Source organism: Pecten maximus, chromosome 7 (assembly GCF_902652985.1).
Source record: "Pecten maximus chromosome 7, xPecMax1.1, whole genome shotgun sequence".
NCBI lineage: Eukaryota > Metazoa > Mollusca > Bivalvia > Pectinida > Pectinidae > Pecten > Pecten maximus.
Window position 1 is genome coordinate 30,471,379 of NC_047021.1, and position 20,291 is coordinate 30,491,669.

At 35.4% G+C, this 20,291-nt stretch overlaps 1 protein-coding gene across 4 annotated transcripts; it reads right to left on the reverse strand.

Moving 5' to 3' along the window:
- Nucleotides 1-4,159: 4,159 nt before the first annotated feature.
- On the reverse strand, nt 4,160-19,487 carry LOC117330544. 4 transcript variants are annotated; one of them, XM_033888932.1, is made up of 10 exons: nt 19,257-19,487; nt 12,588-12,639; nt 11,625-11,804; nt 9,640-9,785; nt 8,477-8,615; nt 7,822-7,991; nt 7,277-7,345; nt 6,943-7,021; nt 6,480-6,623; nt 4,160-5,444 (listed from the first exon to the last, which is right to left on the reverse strand). In XM_033888932.1, exons 1-10 carry the CDS (start codon nt 19,410-19,412, stop codon nt 4,609-4,611), a joined length of 1,971 nt encoding a protein of 656 aa, XP_033744823.1. In that variant the 5' UTR covers nt 19,413-19,487; the 3' UTR covers nt 4,160-4,608. The 4 variants fall into 4 exon arrangements, with proteins under 4 accessions (XP_033744823.1, XP_033744825.1, XP_033744824.1 ...); XM_033888934.1 differs by having other exon boundaries at nt 6,480-6,614; nt 19,257-19,486; XM_033888933.1 differs by having other exon boundaries at nt 6,480-6,617; nt 19,257-19,484.
- Nucleotides 19,488-20,291: the final 804 nt, after the last annotated feature.

Genomic DNA, 20,291 nt, shown 5'->3' on the forward strand with positions numbered 1-20,291 from the left:
TAAACAACTTCTTCTCTGAATCCGAGCAATGGATATCACTCATATTTGATTGGTAGCATCACTATGAGGTGGGGATTCAAAATTGTACAAATGATGGGGCTGACCCCCTAGGGGCCTGAGGGGCGGGGCCAAATGTGGTCAATTGGGCTTTATTTATATAAACGACTTCTTCTCTGAAACCGAGCAATGGATATTGCTCATATTTACCTGGTAGCATCACTATTGGGTGGGGATTCAAAACTGTACAAATGATGGGGCTGGCCCCCTGGGGCCTGAGGGGCGGGGCCAAAAGGGGTCAATTGGGCTATATTCATATAAACGACTTCTCTAAAACCGAGCTATGAATATTATTTATATTTGCCTGGTAGCAACACAATGAGGTGGGGATTCAAAATTGTACAAATGGTGGGGCTGACCCCCCAGTGGCCTGAGGGGCGGGGCCAACAGGGGTAAATATAGCTATACTGATATAAACAACTTCTCTGAAAACGAGCAATGGATATCGCTCATATTTACCTGGTAGCATCACTATTGGGTGGGGATTCAAAACTGTACAAATGATGGGGCTGGCCCCTGGGGCCTGAGGGGCGGGGCCAAAAGGGGTCAATTGGGCTATATTGATATAAACTACTTCTCTAAAACCGAGCTATAAATATTGTTCATATTTTCCTGGTAGCAACACTATGAGGTGGGGATTCAAAATTGTACAAATGGTGGGGCTGACCCCCAAGGGGCCTGAGGGGCGGGGCCAACAGGAGTAAATATAGCTATACTGATATAAACAACTTCTTCTCTGAAAATGAGCAATGTATATCGCTCATATTTGCCTGGTAGCATCACTATTGGTTGGGGATTCAAAATTGTACAAAGGACAAGGCTGACCCCTGGGGAGCTAAGAGGCGGGGCAAAAAGGCATTTTGGCAGAATCGATGTAAACAAATTTTTATCTGAAACTAAGCCATGGATATCTCTAATATTTGATTGATAGCATTCCCTTGGGTTAAGGATTCAAAATTGTACAACTGACAGGGCTAACCCCCTGGGGGGCTCAGGGACGGGCCAAAAGGGGTCAATCTGGTTAAATTGATATAAACAATTCCTTCTCTGAAACTAAGCAATGGATATCACTCACATTTGTATGGTAGCATGGTCATTGGGTGGGGATTCAAAATTGTACAAATTTTGGGGTTGAGCAAAAGGGGTCAATTTAACTAAATTGATATGAACAACTTTTTCTCTGAAACAGCTCATATTTGACTGGTAGTATCCTTTTGGGTAGGGATTCAAAATTTCATAAAGGAAGGAACTGTTTATTGTTTCATATCTCATACAATCCAGGTGAGCGATACAGGCCCTCTGGGCCTCTTGTTATTAATTACTCTAGTTAGCCAGAAAGGAAGATTTAGAGGAGAGAAAACCGGAATACCCATGGAAAAACCCAGGTGGATTGGTAGGTGACCCTATACCTTTTAACATAACACACTGAAAGGAATCAAATATCATCAGCATTCCACACGGAAATATATACCAACAAAATGAAAAGAATACCCATCAAAAGTGGGATACCTTACATTTGCATTAAATGAAAAAAATAACGAAATGGTGGAGGATTGGCGTGTAAACAAAGGAAACAAACTTGTGGTTACATGTCAACAGGTCAAGCTGTGCTGTTTTATCTAGTTACAGGTATTTATATGGAGTCTCTTTCTCCAATTCACAACAATGCCCTCCGTCGTCTTCAGCAACGTAGGTTTAACAGACGTTGTTTAAAAATTAATTTAAACGTAACTCTACGGAATAACTTAAATATAGCAGTGATGAAAAAAAAACTGTGCCATTCATATACAGTTGGACATATTTTGAATGTTTACACTGGTGATATGTTGCCTTAAATTGATATATTGATTTTTTCTTGAAAAAACGACATATATCTTGATCATAATGTAGCCTTTTAAGGATTTCAGGTAATGGCTTTCAAACTTAAGGTGATATGAAATAAATATGCTTTTTTCAAAACTGTTTTAACATATGCGAATGAAGCAATGATACTTTTTCCTCTTTAATGCCCCCATGTCTACGATTCCAGGGCAAAGTAACGAGACACAGTACTAATAGCTATCTGGAAACATTAATGTGATGTGACATTGTATTACGGACTGCCCTGATTGATCTAATAAATCACTAACATTCCGTACATGTATATAAAGTGTTTGCAATGTTTCTCTTTCTCGAACACTGACTGAATGATTACATTTATAATACCGGTTCTGTTCTGTCCTAATGTGCTTTTAATGTATGTTCAATTGTGATACGTTTCTGCACTATGGGAGCCTATTTTACTCAATTACGTCTTGTATTTCGAAACCATTGTGCTATATTTTTTTCTGCAAATTGTGTGCCGAGTTATTTTCTTTTTATCTGCTCGATTGTGGGTTTTTCCAGTTTATCTCAGCTGGATGTTTTTGTTTGACTTTCAGGCGAAACATTGAAAAGAAGTTAAGGCAACTATAACTAAAAATCCTTGTTGAAAATTTGTTTAAGACGTGATATTTTTCAAAAATATGTCATAAAACTAAGACTTTCCCATAATTACGAGAGTTAAACTTGTCTTTAACCCTGTTTGTAAATATAGCAATCACTTCAAAACAAAAACATTACAATTCGGTATATCCTACAAGATTGCATATAACTGCTCGTAAGCAAAACGATGCGCGGACTCGAGGTAAAGAGTCTTTTAAAACTCGTAAATATATATTTATAGGATTTCCTTACGGTTAAGGCTCGAGCATAGCCTTTTCTTGAAACGTTTTCACTCTGTATATAAAGAAATCATCGCTTAACGAGTATGAAATCTAAAGTCACTATGACTGGTTTTGTTAAAGCCTCATAGACTGGTTGGACGGGGACACTTATCGTTTTATTTCGGTTGACTTTGCACGGTGCACGAAAATGACTTAGTTATCTTCATAATGCATATCTTGATTCCGGGTTTAAAACACGTTTTATTATATGGATCTATCTAGAATGTTATTTCACTGTAAAATGAGGCTAAAAGATTAACACACGATACGAATGAGTGCACATGATGATTAAAAGCTATGATAATGTCATTTAGAATTAAATTTCCAACAAAACACGTTTTTTTTTCTTCTTTCTATTAAACGATAGACGTTTGCTATTTATCATTTATTGATAGACTTGGTGAGAGAATGAGTGTAAATTGTTTTTGTTATGGTAATGTGGTAATTTAAGTGCGAGAGTATGAGATGTGTAACATGAGTCAGTTTTGTGGCGAGTGAGAGCCCCCCTGTGTGGGGACATTGTTTATATTTTGAAGGCTGACCCCAAGGCCCCAACCTTGGCAGCCTTCAAATGTATGCATGTTCTGTGGTATTAAATGTTTGTGTTAAAAATGATAGACGTTTTACGTTTCCCGGTCGATCACGCTGTTATAGCTAATGCATGAATGATGGACATCGGCATATCGAAAGATGTGCCGCGTCCAAAACACTCGCAATTATAGTTGGTTTAGATGATGATACACAACCACATACCTGTGTATTTACATCTTCAATATGATAGGTATAATTAAAGTGTTTGGTTAACACGCGTGATTTCCATTGACCAAATCAGTGTATGCAGGAAACCAGATAATCATACTGTCCGAAATTGTGAAAAAAAAATCCACTTAGATTCTTAAACAAAAACAAAGAAAATAAGACCAGGTGTTCCAGAAACTAAGCGTCTTCTGCTTCATCGACGTCACGCGCCATGCAGATATAGGTTATACTAGGGTAAAAACCCAATTCTTAAAATGAGAACCTGGGTTCCATCAGGCATATCATAACGCATCAAAAAGAGGTCTATGTTCATATTACATTTGGAAATCCTGATGTCGACCGTAAAACCTCCTTAGTTGTAGTGATAATAGATAGAAACATGCACTTAGATATTAAATCAGCTGCTGCATGGAAAGGAAGGGGAAACAGTAATGTTACTATATAGAAATAGAAAACTAACAGTTCCGGAATACTATTCTTACTTCTTCCGCTTTTTAGGGGAATCTTCTGTCCTCATTTCATCGTGATGAAGTCAGTATTAAAGTTTCGTTTGCCGAACTATATTGTTTTTGTTAAAAGTCACAACGCTTACAAAACCGTTATTATTGCAGAAGAAGGTTTATTAAAATATTGACGATGACTGTTCAAAAAGTCGTCAAAAACGCTCATAATGTAGTTGATATGTACTGTATAACATAATTGGCTATATTTACAATCTTTTTTCATTATATAAAATATACAGCTACAATAATGTATATCATAAGTATATCAAATACAAACCAGTGCTGATTAAAAGTTGTCCAGTGATTGCATTACTTGTGAAGATCATGATAGTAAAACTGAAAAAAATCATTGTGTGATAAAGTATTTTCCGTATATTTTGCAATATCCAAAGATAAGATTTACAAAATGGAAACAATTTGATAGAATAAGATCCTGTTCATATTCATAAATGTTCTGTTCGGGCATATTTACGAGAATGTATAATGGTCTTAAAAATGACATTGAGTACAATGATATTTGACTTCTTTTATAACACATATACAAGTTACATTTCCATGGATATTAGCAACATTCTGTTACTAAATTTATCCATGTCTATATCATTTTTTACAGGAGTAAATACTTTTTGTGGACAATCAATAACGCTTTGGTTTAAATCATTCTCCATAGCTGGACAATCGCTAAGGGGAATGTCACTGGAATTTGAAGGATTACAATCGTAGGAGTTTTCAGGCAGGGCCGTTGTTTTCGGAAAATGGAGAAAAAAGTTCTCGTCGATGAAAGGTTCAGGAATGTTGGGATAACAATGTCTGGAATGAAGCAGAGGTCTGTGAATGTCCTCCTCTCTGTTTGAACGCACTGGACATGGGTCCATGGGAGGAGTATCCGTAGGTTCTCTGAATGTTTGTAACACACGTTGAAAGTTATGAAACTCGCCAGAATTTTCAGAAATATTATTGAGTGGAGGACGGGATCGCTTAAATCTGTTTAAGCAGTGACCGTTATCTTTTTCCTTTATGTATTCAATCATTTTTTTGGAATCATGATACCAATGGAACCATTTGTCTGATTGAGACATCATGTTCCTTTCTGTTTGAGAGAAACAGATAAATAAGTTTTTTGTACAGCCTTTATTTTTCCATCTGATATATAAGTTTTCGATTTTTTCAATTTTGACGTGGTGGCACATTGTTGCAATGATGATTTTGTCCAGTTTTTGAAGTCCAAATTTAGAGTACACCTCTTTTGTACTCAAGCCAATATCCTCAGCTGTGACAGTCGTATGAAAATATTGTTTTAAGCATTGTTGTAACGCCGTAGAAACATTTGTGTGAATATCTTCTGAACATAGATTTAAAATACACACCTTTGGTCTGTGATCTGTGAAACAGAAAAGGTTATAATTCAGTAACACGAAACATTATAAATTTGACTTTGACAACAACGCTGCTAGCCAATGGTGTCCAATACGCTACACCCCTTTCGTGCAGGATAATATCATAATGAACAGCCTTTACTAGCAGAGTTGCTAATTATATTGATAAATCAAATATTATTATTAGAACATCGATATCATATAAAATAGAAATGACACTTAATATTTATATTGCAATCAATCATTTCGAAAGGTTTTATATTTTCAAATATCATTCTGCAAACATAACTCATTTTATTATCAATAATAACGAAGACCACGACTTTGGAATACAGTTTTTTTTTAGATCGTATGAAACGAGAATTTGAATATATAAAAACATATCATATCTAAACGGAAACAAAACAACAAAAAACAAAAAAAGACAAAACAAAACAAAATAAAAAAAAAACCTTGAGCCTATAATTAGGACTTTGTTAGGAAGATACTATATAGTAAGATTAGGCGACTGTTTATGCACCGAAAGTTAGAAAATTAAATGAATTTTGATCTTGCTTCCGATCCAGTTGGTCACCGTGCTAGTAAGTTCTAAATAGATTGTTTACATGACTATAAATAACTAGTCTGGTGTAACTGAACAAAACGTATCTTAATCAATTGTTAGTATATACCATGGCTAACCAGGGGCTTTACTAATGACATGTAATTGTAGATTTATTTCGGTAAAACATTCGGAAAGTATTTATATATCACATAGGAGGGACAATTATTTCACCATATTCGATTCTTTTATTAAGCATAAGCATTAATCATGTTTTGACTTTGAGATGCAAATAGCAGTTGTTAATTATATCACAAATACTTTTTCCTGATGATGAATTTTGCATCATTATAAAAGCAATTCAGTAAAGTAACAGAGAGAGGGAAAAGAGGCATTTTGGCAATAGGAGCTATAATATTTACTTCAATTTCTTACACAAATACAACTGAAGGAACAAAAAGAACAAGAAGATTAATTATGATATCAATTTCATTCCTACCAACGGATATCACGAAGCATGCCAGCAGAAGCAGTAAGAGGGCGACACCACCAACGGCGCCAATGGTAGCGTAAATCCCTGATGATGGTGACATTGTCTTTTGGAAAGCTAGGTCGTCCTTTAAACGTGGTCCTTCTACTGAAATTTGACAGCACCAAAGAAAAAATATACTGTAAAAGGTTGGTTGCCCGTTGTTCAGTAGTTTTGCTCTGGTCAACGTTATATGATTCATTGTCAAACGGTAAAATACGCAATGTTTTATTGATAACAGTGTTCCGTGTGAATGTATTATATGTTGTGTATTTCACTTCGTCTTACTCTTTTTTAGTTACAGCTCATCATTATCTGGTTTTTCCATCAGTTTTATAAACAAAAATATATTTTTTGAGTAGCATTAACTGCACTGTTGTTGTCAATAAATGTATATCATTAACAGATCCATAACAAAAGGGTCTAAACTTACCTGTAGTGTAATCGACTTCAACAATCCCCGACTGTGACTGAGGACATGGCTCAATGCCGCTGCAGTTTCTAACTCTAACCTGCATTAGATATTACAAATCCATGCAACTTATTTCTAAAATCAATTTCAATATGTATTTAACTCTAAGAAAGAAATGTAATAGTGTAAGCCTTTATATTGATCTAAAGATGTTAATTGCCTGTTGAAATTGATTTATTTACAAATACATGTACACAAATGTACATATATAGATACATTTGCATAAAGTATCAACTAAAAATTAGTGTGCATATTGGAAATGTTTTATTTAGTAAGATCGAAGAAATGACCTTACCTCCACAACATACTTTCCATTGGTGACATTATTGAATTCATATTCGTACCCGACGGATCCGTGTTCCATCTGAATGTCAATAGAGAAAGGTTTTATAAACGATATTAATCTATTTGACGTAATTAGTTTTAGATTGATAACACACTTGTCATTATTCACCACCGTTCTTACATTTCACATGAATGAACAGCGAATACGGACATGAACAAAAAAAAATAGTTGTTGTAATCAAAAATTGAAAAACAAATTGCAAAATATTAACAAAATATATATTTTCATGGAGGCCAATGAAGAAGTAAAATGGAAAAAAAACACGTGTTCTCTGAGGTTATGTATATTCTGACCCTTCAATGACATTTTTCATGAATCTCAAAGTGAAAGCCAAGGTAAAGAAAACGAACGGGACATATGCATTTTACACATCGGGCACAAATAGTTAAACAAAATAGTGTTAGGGGTTTGTATACCTGTACTCAGCTGTACAAGGGATTACATTCTATCGACTTGAAATTTTGTTTTAAAGTCATCTTAATTTGCCCACTTACCTGAACGGTTTGCAGTTTGCCCGTGTCAATTTCCATCAGTTGGATATCGTAATACGTATAACGCGAAGCATGATCTTCTGATATTGGTTCAAACACTACATGCATTTTTCGTAATCGGTGCATATACGCCACTGCTATCGTCACTTTGCTTGATTTGGTAAAATACCTTGCTAAAAGAAAAAGTAATATCATTGTGATCTTTTGAATATTGTTAAATGATTCAATGAAGCACCTTTTCAACTTAATGTTTTCAAAATGTTGCAATTCAAAGGGTTTAATAATTTTTCCTTACTGGATAGTACCAACCTTGTTTTCGCCACCTACATGTATTGTGTATACATGGCATGGTTTTATGCTGGCCACAGTTTTTCTTGCATATTGGTAAAGAAATTGCAAGGTTACAAGGATGATGATCATTTTTAAATGAGAAGTCCTCTTCCCGTCAATTGCCCATTTGAAGTTTCATCATAAAATATATCAGGAATAAGTAATACATTCAGTGATAAAATATTCTGTATAATATCAAGTATAAATTTGACTGAAAACATACACGTCTACCCCTCAGAACATGTACCCTGTTACAATCTCATCTCAATTGAATGAATTGTCCATTTGGATAATTGTCGAATAAATTAAATTGATAATACATATATACTTGTGTAGACAGTGAACTGATACGTAAGACTTGATCCAGGATGCTGAGAATTCATTGTGTAAGCTGTAAACGTGATGAGGTAAACTCGTTTTGCACTTGTGCAGTCCAAGCCCATCAAACATCCGTATACGATCTCCCTCTAATAAAACAAAAGTCGCCTTAGTTACCGTCCACTTTCAGTAACAAAACTATATAGCAAGGCGAATATGGATAGAAATGATCTACACTTTATAATTAACATCAACAAATGATGAAAAAGTCCTAATTGCCGATATGGTGATTTTAAACCAGAAATAACGTTTATAACATTAAAATATCTGAGGGAGGGGGTGGGGTGGGGGAAGGTCGGTGATGGATTATTAGTCAAGAAGCACAACTACTTGCAAGAAATAGCATTAAGTACATGTTATATTAGGCAATTTATTGTAATCGATAATTGTATCTATTTCTTGTATAAATTGATTATATTTTCTATTCGTCGGAAATGTAGTGCATTTAACGGTTTAAAGAGATAAAACTAAGATAAGTATTATATAAAATGCTAAGGTAGCACACCATAGAAAGACTGGATGGCTATGGGTGTTTTATTTTGTTATGAAGTAGTACATACAGGCTTCACATTTGTTAAAACTAAAATAAATAAATTGGTTCCGGATTTTAAATTTCCGGATTTTCCCAAAAATGTGTTTACACAGGAAATTTAATTTTGCCTACAGCGAAAAATGGAGACTCACAATCAAGGTAGGATGGCGGGGAAACTTAATGTGCAACACATGTCAAAACAAGATTAATTCTGTCTTTGGGATAGGGATGATTAATTTTAGATAGGTTTCAGAAAGAAAAAAAAAGAAAAAAAACTGTGGAGAGAAGTGTGACATTTTGGTCAAATATAATAAAATTTGCAATTTAAAAGTTATTTTTAAGTTGTTGCCATTGTATTCACAGGTCTGAAAGACATAGAAACAATAAGTTTACCTATCCTTCAATGCTGTATTAAAACTGCAAATTTTGTATAGATATATATATACTTTATTAGAGGTAATATGTAGGGTTAACTGGCAATGTTTACATATCTAAAACATGTGACATATTTTTCAGAATTGGGCATTTTTACTGTACTGCTACCATATGACACTGATATCAGGATGATATTCCTTACTTACCGGGTATTTTGTATCCAGTTCTGAGGATTTGTACGATTGAAAACTGAAAAGTCGGTATCGAGGACTATCTTTGTAGTACGGATCAATAAGCTCGGGGTACCTCTTGTCGTTCATACCTATAAACTTTATAAGTAATGCTTTCGTATCTGCAATGAAAAAACGTCGAACTTATGATAACAAACATGCCTTCAGGTTCAATACAAATGTGTACAACTTCGTTCAGCATGTGCTTGTTATGACTGCATGCATTTATGAGTGACGTCATTAAATCGTTGTCGATACTACTTATCATATGATATTTAATCCTGTTTACAGTATGACAGGTTTTCTGTATATTTTCACTATCAAGTATATCTATTGTATTGTATGACATATTTACTATATAACATGCTTACAGTTTACAATTATTTACTTTTTTATGTGTACACGAGACTATACGGACCTGGTCAAGAGTTTGTTCATCGAGGTCGAAGGCCAATGTGAACAAATTCTTGATCAGATCTATATAGTCTCGTGTACACCGAAAACAAGAGGTTACGGTTTTGTAATATGGCAAACTAAGAATATTGAACAAAAAATCACAAATCTCCTGTCCAAATCACGTTTTCTTCTAAATTTTAAAAGTCCGCACACTGACACTTTGCACTTAGATATTAAGTTTTGTTACACCTGAAGTATTTTCTCGGGTGTTCAATGAGCCTTTTTTCTTCAAAATATCTTGTAATTCCTCTTCGTTTATTGTAGCGGAACGTCGTTGGGGTATCTCCTCTGCCATAAACAAAGAGATGCCGAACACTAATTTGTTTCAAGCATTCTGATTGGCTGTTGTCCAAATTAAAACGTTGCGTGATTGTATAAAAGCAAAGCAAATACTGCTGACCTATTCGTGCTAAAAATAGCACGAACAGGTCCACAATGCCTTGGTAATTTCCAAGCTGAGTTAGTTTTAGGACGAAGAGGTTTACCCACTGACAGATCTTTGTGAGGAAAATAGTTAATTGGCCAATGAAAATCTAGCAAACATATTACAATATAAATTGTAATATGACTTGAGTGTTTGCTTTATTCTCATTGGCCCACTTCATGTTTTCCTCTCCAGCACCTGTTTGTGAGTAGACCTGTTCGTGCTAAAAATAACTCGACTGGGAAATTCCCTTCACATTGCCGACCGGTTCGTGCTATTTTTAGCACGAACAGGTCTGCAATCTTTGCTTCCCTGTTGTCCAATCGCGCAACGCATTAGTTTTGACAACAGCCAATCAGAATGCTTGATACAAGCGATCGTTTGGAACCACTTTGTCTACAATATGGCAGACGGTCAACCCACAGAACGCTTTGCTACAATAAACGAAGAAGAACTTAATGATATATTGAAGAAAAAAGATGCAAAGAACACACGCAAGAACACTGCTGTCGCTGCGAAATTATTTAGGCAATATTTGGGTGCCAAAGGTCAGTCAACTTCATTGAAGTCTGTGATATTTTTCCTGAGGATATGAACTATGTGTTGTTGGACTTCAGTGTCTCTTTTTAACTGAATTATACAATTTCATATATTTGTGATATTGAAAGCTACTGGTAATTCATCAATATCTACACTCCAATAAAATCTGACCATGGATTAAATATGAAATCTGTGATATATTGTTACTGATTATAAATGTTGTTTTTGCAAATGGTTCTATTATTAAACTGTTGAATTGTTAACTTCTTAATTGTTATTCATTTGTTTTATTTGGTCATATTACAAAGCAGTTATTGCATTTTGTTTTCGGTGTTCACGAGACTATACGGACCTGGGCAAGAGTTTGTTCACCTCGGCCTCGATGAACAAACTCTTGCCCAGGTCCGTATAGTCTCGTGTACACCTCAACAAAATGCAATAATTGTATAATGTTTACTGTATTACATGTTGTCTACATGACATATGTATAGTATGTCTTGTTCACCGTATAACATTCTTATCATTTGACGTGTTTACTTACCGTATGCACTGTGCCTTGGTAAACGAAAGGTCAGATTTAAGTTTGGATTGTTCTTAACATTGTTTCTGTCTGCAATCATATAAAATCCTACGGCACTGACTGTCGGTGGGTTTAAAGTTTCGTCGCTTTTCTTTTCGTAGCTTTCCGAAACCCGGAACTTTTCTTTAAACTTCTCCCATTCTAAGTTAATAGAAAAAACAATATTCGGTTTGAAAATTGCAGATAGAATACAGAAACATTCTAAAACCAGGAAGAATTTCTGTAAAGCAACCTTCTTCGCATGCGATTAGTTATTAATCGCTGCAAAATAGTTTCAATCGGAAGTAAATTAGGCCTATTATTGCTGTAAATCGCCAAATCAAATTTCTTCGAAAAAAGTCGTTGGGCGAGATTAAGCAGTCACAAACATAATAAGGTTAACAGTAGCTTAAGCAGTTGAACCAATAACTAAACAAAACTTAGATGTCTTCATGCGGGAGCTTTTGTTTATCAAGCAGTTATTTCGTTATTCTTTGATATTGTCCATTTCTCTTTGATTGAATTAACACTCACCTGATCTTCCTTTTACACACATATTTATAACAATCGATCACACATTGTTATTTACTGTAGTGATATACTGCTTAAAGTATTGAAAATTAATACAAAACTTAATTCATTCCCTAACGGGCAACTAGAAGCAGTCCATCATATTTTAGTATGTTATCTACGAATTGGAACAGAAGTAATAATATTTAAATGCGATATTGAAATGTTTATTTCCTGATTCACAGAATGGTTCAATGATATAATGATGAGCTAAAAAACAGAACACATACATGTATAGGTATGTCGTTGGAGATTTGAGGACATCGTCATTTCAACACCGGAAAAAACACATACAAAGTAACACGTTTACATTTGTAACCTGACACCCGCGGAAAGTTTTTTCCACAGATATGATTAGAAGTTATAATCGCTTACCTTTGAACATTCCTATTGAACAGTTGAAATAGGAGTCTTCCGCAGAGCGTCTCTGAAAAAAAGTAAATTTACTGAAACTCATATGGATGACAACATTAATAGCAGGAATACATGTATTAATAGATATTATCTACTCTAGCTCTCCCTCTATCACGACACCATTATAAAGCAAGATTCAAAAAAGCAGTTTCAAAATTTCTTTGCCTTAACATATTCCGAAACATAACTTTATTTTTCAACAATGGCCATGCCAGTAGAGTCATATGAGAAAGGGTGTCAAAGAGACACCTAGAGTTTAAGATACTCGCGAAAGAATGAAACACAACAGTTGTTTGTAATCTGCGAAACAAAAAAACTAAATAATACCGATATTAAGAAACAATCATTACTATTTTCTATTGTCCATCTTTATAATAAAACATATTTCATCATTTGGTTTGTATTCAAATATAACAGTACGGATCAGAGTAAAAATCGGTTTACCTCGACCCCTGCCTACTTATACCAAATCACTGTAGTTGATTGAAATATGCAATAAGTGTTTTGTGGATTTGGGGTAAAAGTTCTGTGTTAATGTTATTTCATTCATCAAAACGGTTGATGTGTTCTAGTTCACAGAGTTTCCTCATAGCAACATGAGGAAATGTTTATATTCTCGAGCTTTGCATTTTCGTGTATATAAGGGTGTTTTGATGAATCTTACTATCACTACGCAAACGTAAGCGTTGCAAATATTGACTGATGAAGATATTGCTGAAAGATGTTGCACAATGGAGTTGTCTTCAATTACATGTGTAATATTACGAAACTAAGGAAGTGCGAACATATCGCCCTGATGCTTTATATTCATAGAAGGAAATAGGTCATGCTTAATGAGTGTCACATTAAATGTAACATTTAAGCATCAGTAGTAACAGGTACAAGGTGTCTTAATCATCACCATCATGATCTATGTTCATATGATAATTGATCATGCATATTCAACAAAGTGCCATATGTAATTATAGTGCAAACAAATTTGAATATCCAATCAAATGCATCTATGAATGACGGAAGATATTCTAAAATGATTGTTAAAATTTCTTTAAAAAAACCCATTTGAAACAGAATGACAAGAAAGGAAAGCTGAGTGATATATACGTTGCATAGGTATGCAGATTGTAAGATGTCACTATGATTTGATAAAATGACTCAGTCAGTTATGACCGCAGTTAAACAGAGATACGATCATGCATATTCTGTTAAGTGTGGGAAATAGCGCAATATGTGTATATACATGTACAATCAAAAAATAAGAATTATCCTATTCTAGAAAAAGCCTTGGAAACAATTTAATTGTTATATGAACCAAGACACTATAGTCTGCCTTAAGCAAACGTGTTCGTTACAGAGAAATTATATGATAATATGTACGGTTAAGGGGATAATAAAGCAAGACGACGATGAAATGCCTTTCATATTATGGTTATGTACTTGATTAAAATGCTTAGGTGCACGTATTAAATCTCATGAAGCGTTGAAAGTTAAAGTCTGGTGCAGAAAGCAACTACATTTCAATAGATATGTTTTTCACTATATATCAAACACACTAAAGTACATGTACGCCTGTTAATAATCACATACTGTATCACAGCATAAACGCTTAAAAAATTGAAGACCAAAAGCGGCCGCTGATTTCTTAAACTGATCAACAGGTTATTACTATCTTAAGGGCATATACACGTATTTGAAATTATCCTCTAAAACTACATTTAAATTAAATTGAACTGATTTTGAATAATAAGGACAGGAAAAGAAGAGATACGGAAATACTGGTGTTCAAAACGAGTTACATTTACAACAAATAAAGTAAATATTCTAACAAGATATCATAATTAAAGCGGGAAACATCATTATCACTTCAATTCTAATATACTCTGGATTTTCTTTTCGTAGTGGATTTTCGAAAATGCAGGGTTCCTTTAAGATAAAAAAATATGATAAGATTTTAAATGTGTGAGTATAGGAATAACTTTAAATTTGTAGATTGATTGAAGAAACTTACAGTGTGGACAAAAAAAAGTCAATTTTTGAGGCAATCTGCCCCTTTACCAAGACCCAGAGAATACAAAAACAATTACATGATATATAAACATATACTAGAAATACAATAAGATACGGTAAGAGTTATATTTTAGGTAGTAGTTGAAATATCACCCATGCACCAAAGTCAGGGCTAGCGTGACATGTGCAAATAGAACATGACTCTGTACTGGGACGACGACGACGACGACAACGACGACGACAACGACGACCGCCACCACCACCACCAGAGTGTTTGTTCGTTTAAAAACCGGACGGCGACCAATGACATTGATTATTATACATGCTACTTTCGTTTTTCGTTTCACCTTTATCTACGATATCAGATGTTATTCAATGATTCTTCATTTCTTAATTAGTACAAGTAAGTCTCCCTTCCTCAGAACAATGAGTGAAAAAGAAGATTCTTGAAACGCTGAAGTAGTGTTTTTGCGGGTAACTTATATGGGGAAAAATTGATTCTGAACAGTTTTATCAACGTCATCACATGAGTGAAAAAGAAGATTCTTGAAATGCTGAAGTAGTGTTTTTCCCTTAACTTATACCTGGGAAAATAGATACTGAACACTTTCATTAATGTTATCACATGAGGATACTAATGTTATCCCTTTACCAGGACGTTATCCGATATGCAGACAACTTGAATGTAATGTGTGTGGCGTGACACTTACGTAAAGTGAAAGGATAGTTAGCTTCCTGATACATATATATATATACATTTATGTAGCTCCACAGCAGAAACACGTTAACTGTTTGCCTAACCCCGAGTCCAGCAATAGAATTTTACGATCGGCATTAGGATAGACAGACAGATCAGAAATCTTTCCGTCAAAATGAATAAAGATTGGTGCTTAGACTACCGAAAATCCTCGAGATAATAAAGTATGTGTACATTTGATATTGCAACCTATATGAGGCTAAGAAAAGTAGATGTACTTACACCCTGCGTACAGTTAGATTGATCACATCTATGGTTGAAAATCACCGCAACCACATCACAGATTAGCAACAGGTATGTCACCAATAAAGCAGGCAAGATCATACAGCATGAATCCTTTTTATGCGACGCCATGTTTGATTCTCTAACTAAACCGATAATTGTACGGCCCAGGTCCCATGAAGCTTATAAATCCCTGTCTCGCTCTATTGACAGAGGGTGAGACATAATGACATCTATGTTTATATAGTGACGAGATAATTATGCAGTGTAGTCAACAAGGTATAAACTCAAAGTTTTACTCCATTGATTTTCATTTTAAAATTTATCTCATTCGAAACCAGTTTAGACGTATAATGTTACGAGGTACATCAAGGATAGTTTTCGATCCGTTGTATGCTACAAACAGATCGTGACAGAAGAGTTGACTTGGTAGATTTATTCATTTACACCAAATTAGCAACAAATGTTGAAACTCCAACAATAGGAGGACATCATTTGCCTTTTAGAATCAATAAAATATATAATAGCATATCGAGATGTGAGACCGCATTCGAGTCAAAGGTGGATATGAAAAGATGACAAGAACTGAGGAAAAACGCTAAAGTATGAATAGCGTGAACACCAATAATCAATGTAACATGAAAACAATACGAAAACGTCTTTGTCAAGATATTGTGATAACAAAAACAGAAACAGAGGAGACACAAATACAACAGAAAATATAACCGAATAGGCACACAACAACAGGAATGGAACCAAGGAGACACCAAAACAACAAGTAAGGAGACAAAATAACATGAAATGAAAACGAATAGATGCAAAACAACATAAATGAAACGAAATTGAAGAGGAATGGAAGTTGAGGAGGCACTTAATCAACAACAAAGGAAGGAAACCGAGGAGACATAAACAAACAGGAAAGTAAGTCGAGAAACACCAAAACAACTAATGAAAACCGAGGAGACACAAAAACAACAGAAGGTAAAAAAAGGAAACACCAAAACAACACGAAAGGAAACCGAAGAGACACCAAAACATCAGGAAAGGAAACCAAGATGACAACAACATAATATGGAACCGGGAGACACAAAACAATAAGAAAGTGAAATTCAAAACACCAGAGACAAATCAGACACATACAGAACGTCAGCATACAAGACCTCTAAGACGACAGGAGCAGGGAAGACTTTCAAAAGAGAAATAGAGAAAAGAAGGAAGACATCTGCGTCAGATAAGGTACTAAAACAGAATAATAGGAGATACAAGAACACTGGGAACATATAAGTTACCAAAATGCATGGAACACACGAGACGTCAAAATAACTGTTAATTAGGAGACGAAAAAAACACGTGAAGGCGACGAGACACCAAAACAAGTCGAGGTGAGGAGACACGAAAACAAGTCGAGGTGACGAGACACCAAAAAAAGTCGAGGTGACGAGACAACAAAACAAGTCGAGATGACGAAACACCAAAACAAGTCGAGATGACGAGACAACAAAACAAGTCGAGGTGACGCGACACAAAAACAAGTCGAGGTGACGAGACAACAAAACAAATCGAGGTGACGAGACAACAAAACAAGTCGAGGTGGCGAGACACCAAAACAAGTCGAGATGACGAAACAACAAAACAAGTCGAGGTGGCGAGACACCAAAACCAGTCGAGATGACGAGACACCAAAACAAGTCGAGGTGACGAGACACCAAAACAAGGACAGCTGACGCAACACCAACACAAGTGCAGCTAAAAAAAACACAAAACAAAACAAAAAACAGAGGAACTAGAATACTTGGATTAGTTGAGACTCCAAAATAACAGGAAATGTATTATTCATAATAGTAAATAGAAAAATTCTTGAAATGAGATGATAAATGTATCGGTCCCATCAAATGTATTCATTGGTTGCTTTAAGGTCATACATAGGCTGAATATATAAAACATTAGGTTTCCTTACAGCAAACATTTTTATGTGATACAAAGTTTCGAGTTATAAATACGAAGATGATAAGATTATCTGATCTAGCATAAATTGTCAGTAAATCAAGTTCTTTTGTCACTTAATTCTACATTACAGGCTACAATATAGACAGAAACGAATGAGCGTTAACAAATTCCACATTGACCTCAAAAAAAGTACATGCGAGAAGCTGCATCTAACAATGACATAGATCGAGATAGGGGAGGGGGGTGGGGGGGGGGGGGGGGGAGCGCAGCCGTCCGTCTGTTCGTTCGTCGACCCAAAGATCATGTACATTACATAGATTTTTAATCGGTCTGCCAAAATGGCCGTTACGGCCTCTGATTGGCTCAAAAACTAATTAGCATGTTTTAAGTTTAGTGAATGTTGACCCATATAGCAGACGGTTTTATTTGAGCAATTAAGTAAAATATCACGTAATTTGTGACTGGTATCCAGTAGTCTGTTTTGTCGGCCAACCTGGCTGTTACTTTGGTCAGTACTGTCTAGGATTGTGAAATTGGTAAATTACCCGTTGTCGCACTAAATGTGCATCCACAATCTGCCAGCGCCGAGATCATATACAATAACAGATGGCGCCAAAATTCTGCAGTTTGAGTCCAGATTTTTATCATTTTGACGAAATTTTGATGTTGTAAGGTTACTAGGATCAACCGTTGTTCTCATGGTGTTTGTTACTGCGTTGTCGCTGATCTATTTGTCGGTTCTATAAATAAGGAAAAGGTTATCCGTTCATCGCACTAGGTTTTGGGGGTTGTGTGGTGCACGTTAAAAAAAAACTGGGATCATTTTTGTTGACTCTATAAAGATGGGCGACAGAAGACTTATTCAGAATCTATCTTCTCATTGTAATTTAGAAAGTTTTAGAAAGTGTCCTAATATCACCAATCTAAGTTAGAATTTAAAACCAGGGTCATTATCACATATCTTTAAGAAAAAAGAAAAAAGAAACACTCTTTAAACCAATGGTTACAAAATCGGCTGATTCACGCGTTAGTGTGTATCATGTAGTCTAACCTGTTCACATTAGCTGTCACTTGTTTACACAAAAGTCAGCCAGCCATGAAGAAGTAGGTATGAATACAATACGTTCCTGTATACACAGAAAGTAATTCTTACACAGCTTTTTGTCTCGTGCGAATACACATTTACCTTTAACTGGTAAAATAGCGGTTATTCCCAAATTCATACTTTTATAATTCTAACGCATGCATAATGTTTTACAGCAATTACATATATAACATGGTAACACAACTGACGAAGGAAGACAGCTTCATAACTCGTGCCCTGACCGGGCCTCGAGCTGACGATATACGACACTCAATCGCCTAGCAAGAAATAAAAAAGAACGTTTCAATGGCGCAGTGATGGTCGGCCCGATACCCTGACATGATCTTAGTGGAAGCCGTTTATTAGTTGATTTGAATACATGGATCACACTATATTTACATACATGGAAGCGAATTGTACACATGTTATACATATTTTTCACCGTACAACTATGACAGTAAATACCCTCTGTACATTAACGACATTATCAAAACATGGTTTTGAATGACTATCCCTATATATTTAATTGGTCCGCAACAACAGACTTCATAGTAAAGTCCGCTCTCTTAGACAGTTTGCTGTCCTTCAAACACTTAATGTGAATACATGTACATACCTTTTGCGAGCAATTCTGTTGTTCACATTCTGGCGAATCGCTAATTACAACATCATCTGACGTGGGACAATAGTATTCATTGTCATATGTCTGCAACTTAACACGTACACTGACATACAGCAGTACGAACGTAGTACTTAATTTCAGTGTCAACATAGTTACAGTGTCTCACGAACCTACAGCCACCCTCTAAGTAAACCAGGAAGCTACAATATCTATACGTCGTTTACGCAATGGCTATATTTTATTACCGTCATCCCGGAGAGATGGGCCATGCGATACCTCTCTTCTTATTATAAATACACCGCTGAATTAAACTGATGTGCCTAGATCTTATATCTCTCATTTTGCTTTTCTATCATAATTGACAAATAATGCGTCATAATATGTTCAGTGATAAGCAAGTGCCAAACTTCAATACATTTGTACATGTATGAATTGAGGATACAGTAAACAGCACATCCCTTCACGAAACATGAACGTTTCTTGATAAGTTAATAGATATGTCCCTATTGGCCGGCTTACTGCTCCCGTTAAGGACAACATGTTCGCAAATGTAGTACCAAAAGAGGGGTTTTGTGACAAGGAACAAACTATCATGGCAAATATAGCCCTAGTCTGTACGGTTAATATACTATGGCCACGGATAATGTTTTTCTTAAAAAAAAGGTCGGTCATTGTCAATGTAAGCAGGTCCACAAAGATGACAGGATGGGGTGTCATACTATCGGAATCAGCTGCAACAAATCCGTGTGAAGGCACTATCAGTGTTCAAACCTTTCATTGACAAAGTCATTCAGTGGTATATTTCTTTTTTTTAGTTTTCTTTTTCTTTTGCGTGGGTGTGGTTATCAGGAACAGGTCTTTGAATACCAAGTCAAGCGGAAAATGTAAACACTAGTGGCTTGAGAAGTTTGTACGCTGTCCCGCGGCAGTATTGTTACAATACTACGGAATATGGTGATCGTTCAAAATACAGTTTTGTCGTCATTTCTTGAGTAGTAAGAAGGTTCGAATCTTGGTCAGAATTCGTGT

What these genes read in the sequence shown, in the direction of transcription:
- LOC117330544 (XM_033888932.1), bottom strand. Translation starts at nt 19,412, where the DNA reads ATGTTGACACTGAAATTAAGTACTACGTTCGTACTGCTGTATGTCAGT. An exon ending in TTCAATAGGAATGTTCAAAG is followed by an intron (nt 11,805 to 12,587) that starts GTAAGCGATTAT and finishes CTATTAACTTAG; the next exon opens with AATGGGAGAAGTTTAAAGAA. An exon ending in ATGGAAAGTATGTTGTGGAG is followed by an intron (nt 7,022 to 7,276) that starts GTAAGGTCATTT and finishes TATCTAATGCAG; the next exon opens with GTTAGAGTTAGAAACTGCAG.